The sequence below is a fragment of the Hypomesus transpacificus genome, chromosome 15 (genome assembly GCF_021917145.1).
Source record: "Hypomesus transpacificus isolate Combined female chromosome 15, fHypTra1, whole genome shotgun sequence".
NCBI classification, from domain to species: domain Eukaryota; kingdom Metazoa; phylum Chordata; class Actinopteri; order Osmeriformes; family Osmeridae; genus Hypomesus; species Hypomesus transpacificus.
The window spans coordinates 101,068-116,175 of record NC_061074.1 but is presented as its reverse complement, the minus strand read 5'-3'; the positions used below and the strand labels follow the sequence as shown (position 1 = coordinate 116,175).

General features: G+C 50.1%; 1 protein-coding gene across 2 annotated transcripts in view; it reads left to right on the top strand.

The window, feature by feature from the left end:
* dock10 (dedicator of cytokinesis 10) overlaps positions 1–15,108 on the top strand; it is a 37,007-nt gene that overhangs the window by 7,976 nt on the left and 13,923 nt on the right. For both annotated transcript variants that reach the window (XM_047035360.1, XM_047035361.1), the window contains exons 4-35: positions 1,382–1,464; positions 3,101–3,173; positions 3,416–3,544; positions 3,847–3,981; positions 4,160–4,367; positions 5,462–5,547; positions 5,764–5,847; positions 6,024–6,176; positions 6,273–6,515; positions 6,612–6,734; positions 6,932–7,014; positions 7,323–7,445; positions 7,587–7,666; positions 7,795–7,982; positions 8,160–8,225; positions 8,400–8,492; positions 8,668–8,791; positions 8,919–9,040; positions 9,216–9,299; positions 9,407–9,499; positions 9,784–9,902; positions 10,116–10,185; positions 11,659–11,772; positions 12,016–12,087; positions 12,484–12,630; positions 13,212–13,295; positions 13,408–13,504; positions 13,782–13,814; positions 13,963–14,141; positions 14,324–14,440; positions 14,531–14,636; positions 14,783–14,904. In XM_047035360.1, the coding sequence (XP_046891316.1) occupies positions 1,382–1,464; positions 3,101–3,173; positions 3,416–3,544; positions 3,847–3,981; positions 4,160–4,367; positions 5,462–5,547; positions 5,764–5,847; positions 6,024–6,176; positions 6,273–6,515; positions 6,612–6,734; positions 6,932–7,014; positions 7,323–7,445; positions 7,587–7,666; positions 7,795–7,982; positions 8,160–8,225; positions 8,400–8,492; positions 8,668–8,791; positions 8,919–9,040; positions 9,216–9,299; positions 9,407–9,499; positions 9,784–9,902; positions 10,116–10,185; positions 11,659–11,772; positions 12,016–12,087; positions 12,484–12,630; positions 13,212–13,295; positions 13,408–13,504; positions 13,782–13,814; positions 13,963–14,141; positions 14,324–14,440; positions 14,531–14,636; positions 14,783–14,904 (3,633 nt within the window). The remainder of the gene's footprint in view (positions 1–1,381; positions 1,465–3,100; positions 3,174–3,415; positions 3,545–3,846; positions 3,982–4,159; positions 4,368–5,461; positions 5,548–5,763; positions 5,848–6,023; positions 6,177–6,272; positions 6,516–6,611; positions 6,735–6,931; positions 7,015–7,322; positions 7,446–7,586; positions 7,667–7,794; positions 7,983–8,159; positions 8,226–8,399; positions 8,493–8,667; positions 8,792–8,918; positions 9,041–9,215; positions 9,300–9,406; positions 9,500–9,783; positions 9,903–10,115; positions 10,186–11,658; positions 11,773–12,015; positions 12,088–12,483; positions 12,631–13,211; positions 13,296–13,407; positions 13,505–13,781; positions 13,815–13,962; positions 14,142–14,323; positions 14,441–14,530; positions 14,637–14,782; positions 14,905–15,108) is intronic.

Here is a 15,108-nt window from a genome sequence, read left to right as displayed (position 1 = left end):
ACGGAAGAGAAAGATAGAGATGAATATGTACATACGTACAAAGACTGTGTCCGTACAGTTTGTGCATTTGATTCGGCTTTGATTACATTTGTGTGTGTATGTTTGTGTTGTGTGCGTGTATGTTTGTGTTGTGTGTGTGTCTGTGTGTGCTTGAGAGTGAGAAAGGGCCTTAGAGTGTAACTCCAACCCATGGGGACATGATGGTAATTGAATCCTTCCTAGTCAGACTGATCTGATCGTGGATGTCATTACCAGTCCAGTGTTTCCCACACATACACTCATTTGTGGCAGTGCGCCACAGAATCAACACAGGCCGCCACATATTGCGTTTCGTTTTTTAAATGCTATTTAAAACACTGCATTTCCTTTCCCTGCTCTCCCTCCGTCTCTCTGTCACTCACGCGTCTCTCTCACATACACACATACACAGTCGCAACGTCAGGACACGTTAGCAACGACGTAGATACGCCGTTCCAGTAAGACAGACAGCGATAACAGCGAGCCTTCAGCATTAGTAGCGTAGCTAAAAGTGTCTTAATGTCTTAATCTGTTAGACAAGTGGGTTTCGCTTCGTTCTTTTGGTGAGCAGTCTCACGAGCCCTACTTACAAGGCGTCACGGAGCCGACCAGCTAAATAGTTATTTAGCACTAGCATTGCTATCTGCATATATGCAGAAATTGTTTACAATATTTTCAGGCTTCAACCAGTGCTGCTCAAGCTCAGGGTCAGGGACAGAAAGAGAGAGAATGCCTTTAGGCAATGAAGAAAGAGTAGGAGAGGAAGACAGTATCCAACATGTGCTGTGAGAGAGCCAGCTGAAGCAACAGGTGAGGTGGACAAACAGGCAGGTAAGAAAGCAGGTCTCAGGACAAGGGGACTCATGTGAAGGTGGGAATCATTTTTTATTAATATTGTATAACAAATTATTAACAAAGGAATTCTTTTGACCCCCCCCCCCCCAACACACACACAGCACGTCAGACACGTGCCAACCGACCCCCACAAATTGCTTTCTAATCTGTGGGAAACACTGCAGTAATGTAAGAGTACTGGTCTGTAAAGACCCCTCATAGTCGCCAGATCGAACTTTCCTAGATAGGTGTCATTCTGCTCCTCCGGGCTGATGGGGCCTATCCAGACTCATAGTATCAGTACTCTCCCTAAGGAAAGAAAGGACAGTAAATATCCAAACTTATCTACATGTGAAAAGGATTACAATGTCGACTCTTTTACCCCTCAATCTCTTTTTTACCGCTTTTACCCTCTAAATCTTACTGAATAGGAATCAGAGATTGACTCTGAATCTGACTCCTGACTGCTGTTAAGGATATCATGTGCCTCATGTGAATCTGGCCTGTGTTCCTGCCTCCTGTTTTGCAGGCCTGCCAGTACTACAATTCCCATCTCCACCTGGTCCACTACAGGTATGAGGACTACGCTGGAGACTACCGCCAGCTTCCCAGGTATGACACTCACCTAGTACTGGTCAGACAGAAAGACAGACAGACAGACAGAAATCAATACAACTAGTCAGAAAGACAAGTACTCCGATTGTACACTGTACATCAGTGTGCATGTGTGAGCACACACAACCGTCACACTGCTCCACTCCTCAGAACCTGTGTACCCTAGAGGGTCATGATGTCATCAAAGTGGGACAGAGCCAGGGCCAGTTGTTTGGCATGGTGTCGTGACCAGGGAGGCATGCCAGCTTCTCTTTCTCCTATAAACACAGGAGCAGAACACTCACCGCCAGCTCTCTCTCTCACACACGCAAGCACCCATAAACACACCCAGGTTACATAATGGAGCTGAGTGATGATGTTAGCAGGGAGAAACAACATGGCCTCTGGCTGCTGCTGATTGAGAGAGAGGAGAGAGACAGAGAGGAGTGAGAGAAAGAGACGAGAGAGTGAGCACAGAGAGACAGGGAGAAAGAGAGGAGTGAGAGAATGCGAGGAAAGTGAAAGAGAGACTGAAGTAAAGAGTGCACGTTAGTTGACCCAGAGTCCCATGAATGCTGTAAAGTCTAGTAGTAAATGTTTCCATCCTTGAGGTGATAGTTAACCTATTACAACATGAGTGTAAACAGGAAGGAGGGAAGGGATGGAGGAAGGAAGTTTAAACAGGGTCTCCAGTCCCTGGCTGCAGGGGCTGTCAGTGTGTCCGTCTCCCAGACGCAGCACTGGGCCCCCTTGGTGACCTTTGACCCCAAGCCACAGGAATGTCCCCCCCTCTCCCCAGGGTCGCTACGCTGGGGGGGCTCGAGTTCACTTCACATGACCTTGACTCCGCGAGCCAAATTTATGATTTTCACACACAGCGTAATCATCTCTTTTCTTACCCAAATTCTTTATTGAATTGGTGTTTATTTTCAGTGGGTGAGAAGGGGGTGGAGTCTGCCCTGAGCATGAGCTTCTGTGTAGGCCAGTTAGAGACACTGTACACAACATGGTGTTAATGTTAACCAGGTCCAGATCTCCGATCTACCGAGACAAGCTGCCAAGTCCTGCTGCAGATCACTGCACACACACAAAGACGGGCTAGCTTGTGAACACAGCCCATAGCGCACACACAAAGACAGGCTAGCTTGTGAACACAGCCCATAGCGCACACACAAAGACAGGCTAGCTTGTGAACACAGCCCATAGCGCACACACAAAGACAGGCTAGCTTGTGAACACAGCCCCTAGCGCACATACAAAGATAGGCTAGCATGTGAATGCAGTGAAGTGGGCAATACAGAGGGATACCTATTGTTGGGTCCTTTCAGGAGGAGATGGAGAGGAGTCCACCACCCATAGTCTTCGGCCCAGTCCAGAATCTTCCCTCAGGCCCCTTTCCACTAGCCTTCTAATGCTGTCTCCTTGCTCCCTACCCCCTCGTTTCCTTCTCCCTTAGACACGAGTGTCTTTCTGTTAGGATTGGTGCCGGTATGAGGCAGGAGGTTGACAGCTAGCTCACAACCTGATCATGGAGCCAGATGGAGCTGTCATCCTTCAACAGCTGATTTAGTCCTCAACGCTTTCCATTTCTGTCTTTCTCACCCCCTCCCTCCTTCCCTCCATCTCTCTTTTCCACCCTCTCTCCGTCCCACAGGAAGTTGTACAAGGCAGAGAAACTGCCCTCCCATTCCTTTGAGATTGACCATGAAGACATGGACAAGGATGAGGTCAGCTTTTTATGACCTTCCTTTCTTTTATCTTTGTATTTCTCTTCTCTCTTTCTCTCTCCCCCTCTCTCTCTCTCTCTCTCTTTCTCTCTCTCTCTCTTTCTCTCTCTCTCTCTCTCTCTCTCTCTCTCTCTCTCTCTCTCTCTCTCTCTCTCTCTCTCTCTCTCTCTCTCTCTCTGCCTCCAACAATGTAAAGGCAAGTTTATTTTTTATTTTTTATTAATTAGTTTGTTTTCCTACAGGACACAACCTCTCTGTCTTCCTCCAAGGGAGGGGGAGGGGGCAGCGGGGGAGGCATCGGAGTGTTCCGCTCAGGATGGCTCTACAAAGGGAACTTCAACAGCACTGTCAACAACAGCATCACTGTCAGGGTGAGGGGGACTATGGGTCCTTCTGTGACCTTCTCGCTCTCACAATCTCTATTTCCATCTTCATATATAACCTTCATGCACTGTTTTCCTTCTCATTCCCTCTGTCTGTATTCCGGTCTTTTCTTTTGGACCTTCCTCTCCATCTTCTTGCTACACTTCCTCAAATTCTCCCCCTTTATCTGGATCCCCCCCCCCCCCCCTTCCTCCAAAATAAGACACCCCACTGACATGATCCAACATATGAAATCTCAACATCTGTTTTGGGGTTGTGTTTGTGTGTGTGTGTGTGTGTGTGTGTGTAGTCATTCAAGAGACGGTTCTTCCAGCTGACCCAGCTGACAGACAACTCTTACATCATGAACTTCTACAAAGATGAGAAGATCTCCAAGGAGCCCAAGGGATGCATCTTCCTGGACTCCTGCACTGGTGTGGTGCAGGTGAGTTAGCCCTGACACACACACACACACTTACGCATCTAGTTATACACACTATCAAACACACACATTCACTCACACATACTTTGTCACTGTGTGTTTGTATGTGTTGGTATACCTGTGTGTATGCCTGTGTATTTGTGTATGACTGCATGTGCTTGTGTGCGTGTGCCTCCTCTAGAACAACCGTCTGAGGAAGCATGCGTTTGAGCTGAAGATGAACGAGGTCACGTACTTTGTGCTGGCTGCTGAGTCAGAGCAGGACATGGAGGACTGGATCAGCACGCTGACCCGCATCCTGCAGATCAGCCCCCATGACGGCCCCCCCACCCCTGCCCCCGCCCCCGCGCCTGACCGCAAGAGCCTGGATCTGACAGACCACCGCCAGGGTGAGGCGGAGGGGGAGGGGAGGAGAGAGAGAGAGGCAGAGAGTGCAGGAGAAGGGGGAGAGGGATGTGAAAGAGGCTGATTGAGAGAGTTAGAGAGAAAAAGAGGCAGAGAGAGGGGTATATCCCACAAAACTCTGGGATTAATAACAGGACAATCAGAAACACATGACATCACTCTGTGCTGCAGCAGAAATGTTGCTTATTCAACTGCTTGTCATAACTCCATGTTCTTGGACTTCTGCCATGACCCCCCCCCTCTCTCACACACACACACTGAACACATACACACTGAACACACGCAAACATGAAACACATGCACACACTGAACATATATGTACCCTGAACACACACAGAAAGTGGACACGCACACATTAACACACATGATGGGAGTGAGGTGGAAAAGTGTGATAGCTAGGAAATGGAGTGAGTGCTCAATCTAACTTTATATATAGCTACCTCGCCGCTTTTGTGTCTGAAATAACACAGGAGGTTATTCTCAGCACTCTGTGCGTACGTGTTCAGATTGTGTCATTATATGTCTGGCCTTTGTGTGTGTGGGGCTCGGATGTAGGGCTACTATTATCTGGGAATGTTCCATTATGTTATTATTATTTCTGTGTGTTTGTGTGTACCATTAAGTGTGTGTGTGACCGACTACTGTAGACGGAATAGAGAGATAGTTGTGAAAGGAGAAAGCCCCTCTGCTGTAGAGGAGGCCAGGATGAGGCCAGGATGAGGCCAGGATGAGGCCAGGCTGAGGCCAGACTGAGGCCAGGCTGAGGCCAGGATGAGGCCAGGATGAGGCCAGGATGAGGCCAGGATGAGGCCAGCTCTCCTCTCTTCTTCCCCTCTTCATCTCCTCCTCTCCTTTATGTCTTACTCACTCACTCACTCCTCTCTTCCTATCCTTTCTGCTCTGTTCTTCTCCCCCCCTCTTCCTCTATCCTTCTATTTTTCCCGATAATACATATATTTCTCAAATATCTTTAGCATTCCCTTTAAGAATCCATAAAGGATTCATTGGTTCATTCATTGATTTGTTTACTGACTACTTAATTGAGTCCTTCATTAATTCAACTCTGATGTATCTCCAGATGTATTTGACATGTCGCTAGGCGACGGTTCTCTCCATGAGAATGAGGAGACTTCAGAGAATGGCATCAATCCTGAGCTGGCAAAGGTAGGTGCCAACACCTGGACCAGAGCTAACTGGACTGGAATGGACTGAACAAGCCTGATCTGGACTGGACTGAGCTGTGCTTGACCACACTAAACTAGACCTTTTTAGTTACTTGTCTTGACTTCTTGACTTTATTGTACGTTACTTGACATGACTTTCTACCATGTTTGATCTATAAATGAACATTTCTCTCCTTTGTCCATCTCTCTTCCTCAGTACATCTCAGAGACAGAGGAGGGCGTACGCATGGCCAGGAGAGAGGACAGACTCAACCTGTTTTCTCTCGACCCCGACACTCCGGTACGTTCCTGTCTTCCTGTCTGTCTGTTTGCCTGTCTACATGTCTGTCTGTCTAATATGAGGAAAATTAATTGAATACTTCTGTCTTTCATTTGTGTGTGTGTGCGTTGTTTATGTTTCTGTGCGTGCTGGTGTGTGTGCGTGCTGGTGTGTGTGCGTGCTGGTGTGTGTGCCAGGTGCTGAGGAGTCCGCGTGTGGACCCCCCCACAGGGGAGAGTGTGCGTGTGTTTGAGGAGAAGCTGGGCCGGAGACTGATGATCACTTGCAGGTCCCTCAACCTCACTCTGCAGGGCTGCCTCAACGAGACAGAGGCCGGGCCGGTCACGAATGTAAGACACACAGACATACCAAAAACACACATACAGCATCATACAGCAAACAACAAACACATTCAAAGACTAACAGCGTGTTCACTGTGCTGTCAGATTGAGCCATTCTTCGTGACGGTGGCGTTGCTGGACGTGCGCGAGGGGAGGAAGGTGTCAGCCGACTTCCACGTGGACATGAACCACGAAGCTGTGCGCCAGATGCTGGTGGGGTCTGGGGCCCCGGGGGGGCCAGGGGGCCCCGGGGGGCAGGAGAATGGCCTGGGCTCCCCTGCTGAGAAGAGACCTGGAGACTGTCACCTCAGTCAGGAGCTCGACTCCTGGCTCTGCTTCCCCAAACAGGTGAGGGTGAGGGGGGGGGGGGGCTGCCACCCACGACAACACGCACCATATTTCATTCTTGCCACCACAAATGGTATTTTTGTGTGTTCTGTGTAGGCCATCTTCTCAGTGACCAACCCCCACACTGACATCGTCATGGTAGCGAGGGTGGAGAAGGTGCTCATGGGAAACATCACCTGTGGTGCAGAGCCGTACATCAAGAACACCGACTCAAGCAAGGTAGCGATGTGTGTGTTGTGAGGACGTGGAAGGGCTTGGGAACTGCTGGGTGTAGTGATGGATGTTCACCCCACTGTCACTATCCTCTACCAACTCGGCCCTCTCTCCTCTCAACTTGCCCTTCGCCCCCTTATGCTGCCCTCCCTCTCGCTCTCCCCTGCCCTTCTCTCTATCTCTCTCTCTTTCTCTCCCTCCAGACGGTGCAGAAGATGTTGAAGTCCAACAAGCAGTTCTGCAGTAAGCTTGGGAAGTACCACATGCCCTTCGCCTGGTGCATCAGGTGAGTCCCTATGTGGTCCCTTCTCCCTCCACCAGCCCCACCACCTGTACTCACTTCATATCCCATCCATTCTGCAGCCACGGCCTCTTTTTTGGCACTAACACTCATCCACTAGTGTGTGGGAGTTTATTTTTGTGTTTTTCATATTAACTCCAAAGTCATAGCTGTTGTTCCCCAATGGACTTCCCTGTTTCAGTTGTGCTAAACTAAAGTAACACTCAGTTTCTCGGTGCAGAATGTCATCAGCTCATCGCACTTGAGCCAGCCAATCAGCTTCATTCATGCTGTGCTCTTGTTTAATCTGATAGGTCGGTGTTTAAGGACAACCAGGGAACAGTGGACCGGGAGTCGCGCTTCTCACCGCTTTTCAAACAGGAGAGCAACAAGATCTCGACTGACGACCTCATCAAGATGGTGTCTGAGTATCGAAGGTAGAGACATGTTAGACCTCACCAAGATGGCGTACGGGTACAGACTACTGTAGTAGAGCTACGTTAGACCTCACCAAGATGGGGTAGAGGAAGGCACGTTGTGTACCACAGTAGCTAACATGTCTCTGTACCTCTGACCAGGGCTGAGAAAACCAGCAAGCTGCAGACCATCCCAGGGACCCTGGACATCACAGTGGACTGTGTACCCCTGGAACACCCCAGTAAGACCCTGTCTCTCTCTCTCTCTCTCTCTCTCTCTCTCTCTCTCTCTCTCTCTCTCTCTCTCTCTTTCTCTCTCTCTCTCCCCGTCTCTCTTAACTCCATCTGTCTTTCCCCTCTCCCCCTACAGACTGTGTGACGTCCTCCTACGTGCCGGTGAAGCCGTTTGAGGGTGTGGCCCTCCACCCCTCCACGGTGGAGGTGGAGGAGTTCCTCCAGGAGGGCAGCAGGTTCACCCACCCTCACCGGGTCTACCGCCACCACATCTACGTCCACCCCCGCCACCTCAAGTATGACAGCCAGAAGAGCTTCGCCAAGGTACACCGCTGTACACACACACGCGCACACACACGTCTAGTACACACAGACATAAAACACTCTCACGTACACCCACCTAGGTACACACGCGCCTAGCATAGTTAGTAGATATCATACACACGCCTAGTACTGTCACACACACACATTTCCAATCTCTCACGCCTCCCTACTCCCCAGGCTCGGAACATTGCTGTTTACGTGGAGTTCCTCAGCTCGGATGACGAACAGGCCAAGCCTCTGAAGGTACGGAGAACGAGCTGACTCAGTCCCCTGAGGAGAACCCTCCTGCCGGCTGCCCCCCTCACCTCACCCTGCCCCACACGGGGGGCTCACTGGGAACTTCCCTGCTGTTACCTGCTTCCTGGAAGTGACACACTGACCTGTTTTTTTTCCTGTTTTTTTGTTGGGCCGTTGCAGTGCATCTACGGCAAGCCGGGAGGGTCAGCCTTCACCACCTCCGCCTGCTCCACAGTCCTGCATCACTCTCAGAACCCCGACTTCTACGATGAGGTGAGCATGGTTGGAAGGAGAAATAGAGAAAGAGATAGAAGGTTATAGAATGAGAGGGAGTGAGAAGGAGAGAGAGATGAACAGGAGATAGTCTCCTTCCAGTCACAGTGAGACTATCATGTAGAACGTCTATCCCTCTGTGAGACTCTTTACCCCCCCCTGCCCCGTCCCCCAGGTGAAGGTGGAGCTCCCCACCCAGCTCCATGAGAAGCACCACCTGCTCTTCTCCTTCTATCATGTGACCTGTGACATCAACGCCAAGACCAACGCCAAGAGAAAAGAAGCTCTAGAGACCTCAGGTAAGGAGGAAGGAGGGATGGAGGGAGTAAGGTATGGAGGGCGGACCAATGCCAGGAGGGAATTGTAATTTCTTTAACAGCAAGGTAGCTCTGAAAAATGTATGTTGTGTGTGTGTGTGTTCAACAGTGGGCTATTCCTGGCTGCCTCTGCTCCGAGATGGCCGCCTCTCCTCTCAGGAGTTCAGCATCCCTGTCTCCTGTAACCTGCCAGCTGGGTACCTGGCCCTCAAGGAGCCTGGCAGCACCAAGGTAGAGAGGGAGGGAGGGAGACATTTATGGATAAGCAAAGACAGAGGTGTTAACTCCCCCCCAAAACCCCCCCCAAAAAACATAATGTAAATGTCTTACACTCTCTCTCCTCTTTTCTCTCTCCTTCTCCCTTTCTCTTTCTCTTTCTTCCCCATCTCTTCTGCCTTCCCAACAGAATGGATCGGAGGTGAAGTGGGTGGACGGGGGGAAGCCCATCTTCAAAGTGGCCACCAACGTTCTGTCCACTGTCTATACTCAGGTAACCAGAGAGAGAGAGAGAGAGAGAGAGAGAGAGAGAGAGAGAGAGAGAGAGAGAGAGAGAGAGAGAGAGGAGAAGAAGAGCTGAACTGTCCTCTTTTTTTCCAGGATGCCCATCTGAACCGCTTTTTCCAGCAGTGTCAGAAGAGAGAGCAGGACCTCTCTCAGCCTCCTACCTCCAACTTCCTCAACTGTCTCAAGGTCAGGACACAGGGAGAGAGGGAGGGAGGGATCTTTCAGCCTCCTGGAGGGAGGGATGAAAGTAGGAAGGGGGGAGAGTGCAGCGTGGGAAGGAGGGATGGATGGAGGGATTGTTAAAGGAAGGGAGGTAGGGAGAGAGTGAGAGCGATGGTGGGAAGTTTGACCGCCAAGAGGTGAGGGTGGACAGAGGATAGAGGGATAAAGAAGGAGAGGAAGATGGGAGCGATACATTGTTTCAAATTGTCTTCTTTTTCTCTCTCTCTTTCTCTCTCTCTCTCTTCCAGGGCCTGCTCAGTATGGAGAAGATCCCAGCCATCATTCGCTTCCTGCCTGTCCTGTTCAACCAGCTGTTCAAGGTTCTCACTCAGAACGACAACGACGACGTCACTGCTGCCACCACCAGGTAACCAGCGGTACTGCAGCCACACTCTCGTCTGCTCTGCAAAAAGCTTTCCTTCTCTTTCTTCTAGAGAAGTGCTCCTCTGCACAGCTGGTACCTATCCTGGCATATCAGATTATTGATGTCAAAAAGAATGGATCTGAGTCTTAAATGTTGCAGACGGGTTGCCAGATTCTGAATATATTCTTGATGCTCATCTTTTGACATTTTTCCAAGGGTGCTGGTCCACATTGTAGCCAAGTGCCATGAAGAGAACTTGGACCACTACCTGCACTCCTACATCAAGGTACAATCAAGGTTCAATTCATGACATGGTACTCTAGCTGATGTGGATGTGTATGGTGAGGCTGTGTGTGTGTGTGTTTATGTGTGTGTTTACAAGGGTGTGGGTGGATTCTTCATAATGAGGTGTCTGGCTGTGAGGAGGGTAGGGGGGGTCAGCTCAGAGACAGCTTCATTAGAAGAGGGAGAGAAGAGGCTTTGTGTGCGTGCATGCGCTGTGTGTGTGTCAGCTTGTGTGTGTCAGCACAAGATGAGTGGCTAGGGCTGTGTGCCCAGGACATTGTGGATAGAGAGAGAGTCAGAGAGAGGGGGAGAGATCGAGGGACAGAGAAAGGGATGAGGGAAATAGAGGGACAAAGAGAGAGAGACAGAGAGAGAGAGAGAGAGAGAGAGAGAGAGAGAGAGAGAGAGAGAGAGAGAGAGAGAGAGAGATGGGGAGACAGAGGGATGGAGAGAGGTAGAGGGATGGATAGAGGAATAGGGAGGAACCGAGAGAGGACCAATGGAGAAGGAAAAAGAGGGAAGCCAAAGGAACCCTGGTGTGTTTAGTCAGAGACAAGAGCTGTTTGTTGAGTGAGAGGGAGAGAGAGAGGGAACAGAGGAAGAGAGGGAAGGAGGAGGGTAGAATATGGAGGGAGGGACGGAATGGGGTTCTAGAGGGAGACTAGAGAACCTCAAGAGCTGCTTCAGGTTAACGACAAAGAAAAGGAGAATACTACACTGGATCTGCGGGGGGTGAAGGAGGGAGGGAGGGAGGGCAGGAGGTAGTGGGCGGTGTGTGAGGGATGGATGGAGGGAGGGAAGGAGAAGGGGGGAAGGATGTGTGAGGGATGGATGGAGGGAGGGGGATGGATGGATGGGTAAGGGATGGATGGAAGGACGGAGGGAGAGAGGAGAAAGACTGGGAGGGCTGATCTATTGGAACTGGTGTAACCATAGCAACTGATTGGCATGGTGCTCTGGGGTAGCAGCAAGTAATTTCGACCAGTAGTGTGTGTGTATGTGTGTGTGTGTGTGCGTGTGAGTGTGCATACTCTGTATGTGTGTGCGTGTGTGTGTGTGTGTGTGTGAGTGTGCATACTCTGTACGTGTGTGAACATGTGTGTGTTTTAAAGAGAAAAATCAGGGGAGAGAGGTGGGGGGTGGGGTGAATGACGTCAGTAATGACATGGTGTTGGATGCTGTACTATGAGCACAAGGACTCCCAGCATAAGGAAACCAGATATTAAACCCTCTATATGTATGCCCACAACCAATCATAATCACTCCACCTCCCTTCACCACTGACGACTCATCATCTACCTATCATTAGCATCATTAGCATCCATGTTACCAGAGGAATAGATACTATTCTCTAGCCATCATTAGCTATACATAGAGATGTGAGTATGTGTGTGTGTTATATGCCTGTGTGGGTCTGCGTGTGTGTGTGTTTGTGTGTGTGTTCAACTAACTTCTTTATTCTCTCTGTGGTCAGTTTGTGTTCCGGACTGAGTCACATGGTTTCAGGACAGTACATGAGGAGCTGGCCAAGGGCATGACCTCTGACCTGAAGAGCAACGAGCAGCCAGCTGTCAGGAACATACTCCGGGTGAGTTAGCCCCTAGGCATCATGGGAAGTATAGTTTTCTAGTGATTCTCTAGTTCGTGTGACTAAGGTTTGATATACAATATAACGGTATATTATTGTATCTCATTGGCCTGTGAAATAGGCTTTTAAATGATTGTGTTGTTTCCTATATAACATTTAAATACATCTGTGACTCATCTGTGATCACCAACCCCTGTGTTTGACCTCTGTGTGATCTCTGTGTGACCTGTCCCCCTCTCCCAGTTCTCCTGGTTCTTCCTGGAGCTGATGGTGAAGTCCATGGCCCAGCACCTGGTGGATGCCGACAAACTCAAGGTACTCAAACCTTGTTGACAGGAAGTCCCTCTGAGAACAAGCTACAGGTAAACAGCCTGGCTTGTTTCCTCTCAGGTCTCTTTAGCAAGCTTGGCCAGTGAGGACAAAACATGTGAAAAGAGATAAAGACAGGTTCAAACAAACACAATCATGACATGTCCCCTCAGCGTACCCTGTGGTTCCTCAGAATCCCTCAATGTTGCTCATGGTTCCTCTACAATTCCTCCATGTTCCTCAAGTTTGTTCGAAGTTCTATCAGGGTTCATCAATGTACCTCAGGATTTCTTTACTATCGTCAGGGTGCCTCTAGGTTCCGCACGGTTCCCTCTAGGTTCTTCACAGTTCTTCTAGGGTCCTCATGGTTCCCCTGTGTTGCTCTCTGTTGTGTTCTCCCAGCTGCCGCGACCCCAGCGGTTCCCCTCAACCTACCTGAACCGTGTGGAGACCCTGGTGATGACGGTGTCGGACCACGTGTTCTGGAAGAACAAGGACCTGGCTGAGGAGACTCGCAGTGCCAACCTGGCTGTGGCAGCCTTCGTCAAGGTGGGACACACACACAGGACCTCATGCACATATACACACAAACATACACACAAATAGCAATACGTACACAAACACCACACTCTCAAGACAATTCTGACTATCCCAATATCTGTTGGCATCAAACACACGGACACACACACAGCCTGTCTCGGAGGACAGCAGTTCTGCGTGTGATTGACAGATGATTATGAGGCTCCGATCGATGCATTCTGAATAGATGAATGACCTTCACTCTGCTGTTACATATTGATCGCTCCACTAGCTTTGTTTCATGGTCTCTTCTCTCATTAACTAATGTTCTCCCTTTGTTTTCTCCTTCTCTTATACCTCCACTCAACCTCCACTTCTTCTGCTCTCCTCTCCTTCCCTCTCTCCCTTCCTCGCCTCTTCGTTTTGACTTCCCTCCCTCCCTCCCTCTCTCTCTCTCTCTCTCTCTCTCTCTCTCTCTTTTCTCTCTCTCTCTCTCTCTCTCTCTCTATCTCTCTCTTTCTCTCCTTCTTCCCCCTCTCTCCTTCTCCATCCTCTCTCTCCTTCCCTCCTCCATCCCTTCCTTCATCTCCTCCTTCCTCCCCCTCCCACAGCGTTGTTTTACCCTGATGGACAGGGGCTTCACCTTCAAACTGATCAGCAACTACATCAACATGATCACTGCCACCGACAGCAAGGTAACGCCCGCACACCGCTCCAAGCAATAGGGTGACACACACACACACCTAGGCAGCGATGTTAAACAAAACTCCAAGGCGTATCTGAAGTGTTGCTGCTGTTGTTCTGCAGGTGCTGTGTGAGCTGAAGTTTGAGTTCCTGAGGGATGTGTGTAACCACGAGCATTACATCCCACTCAGTCTGCCCCTGCCCTCCGCCCGCATCACAGGTACTAGCTCCTCCCCTCCGTTCGCATCACAGGTACTAGCCCCTCCCTTCCGTCCGCATCACAAGCACGAGGCCCTTCCCTCTGCCCACATCCAAGATATTAGCCCCTGAAATGTGAGGTGAACCAAACGCACCTTAACTGCTTTGTCTGTCTGCGTGTGTTCAAAGCAGGTTTGGTATGGAAGAGCTGTAGTTCATTTTGATCTTCCATCGTCATTTCATATAACTCTCTCTTTCTTTTCTCTCTCTCTTTCTATCTGTCCATCTGTTCATCTCAGACAGCTCATCACCTGAAATACAAACATCCCATGGTAATTATCTGTCTTATGTTGACTGTGCACAATGTCATATGCAGTTAGAGCAAAAAATACATCCTGTGATTCTCTCTCTCTCTCCTTCTGTCTCTCTCTCTCTCTCTCTCTCACACACACACATCCCTCTTTCTCTCCTGCCCTCTAGTGTCTGTCCCAGAGTACAGCCTGACAGGGGAGTTCTGCAGGAAGCACTTCCTGACGGGCCTGTTGCTACGGGAACTGGGCCTGGCGTTGCAGGACGAGCAGGACCTGCGTCACCTGGCACTCGCCACGCTGAAGACCCTGATGGCCAAGCACTCGCTGGATGCCCGCTACGCCACCAAGGCACGCACGCAGACACGCTCTTTTTGGAACTCTCTCTTTCTGTCCCACTCGTACTCTCTCTCTCTCTGTCTCTCTCTGTCTCTCTCTCTCTCTGTCTCTCTCTCTCTCTATCTCTCTCCGTCTCTCTCTCTCACTTTCTCCCTCCATCTGTCTGTCAGTTGACATATTTCTTTGTCCTCCAGGAGAAGCAGGCCAGGATCGCCTCCCTCTACCTCCCCCTGTACGGTCTGATCCTGGACAACATGCCTCGCTTCTTCCTCAGGGACCTGTTCCCTGTTTACTTCCCCTCCAGCGACCAGGTACCAGCACACACACACACATCCACACACACACACACATACTGAGACACACACACGGTCCTGACCTGTGTCCCTCCCCCCTTCTCCCAGGGGTCCCGAGATGATGTCAGTGTTGCAGGGGGCGTGGTCCCTGTCATTCGCCATGGTAACTCAGTAGATGCCTCCTTCTCAAAGGAAGTTCTCAATTCCATCACAGGTATTAAAATTGCATTCTTGTGCGTGTGTGTGTTATTTGCTTCTGTCTTTTCCCATTATGCTCTGTGTTAAAATATGATAATAAAAACATAACTGTCACCCTATCCGTCCTCCCCCTCCATCCTTCCCTCCTCCCCCTTCCCCCAGCCTTCTCCTCTCTGGCTGTTGCCACGGGCAACCAGGCGGACTCGCGAGGCTCGCTTATCAGCATGGATTCCAACCCCAGCACCTGTGACAGGACCAGCGAGAAGATGGATGGATGTGAAAAGGTAAGGAGAGGAGAGGTGGTGAAAGCAGAGAAGAGCAGAGCAGAGGAGAGCAGAGCAGAGGAGAGGATGAGAGACAACCTCAGTAGAGGAGGGACTGGGAAGGCAGAGAAGGAGGAGCAGATGGAAAAAGAGAAGCTTTGAGAGACACCACCAACCTGGTTCCTCAGACAGGAAATGTCAAAGATACCACTGTGGTTTGTTAAC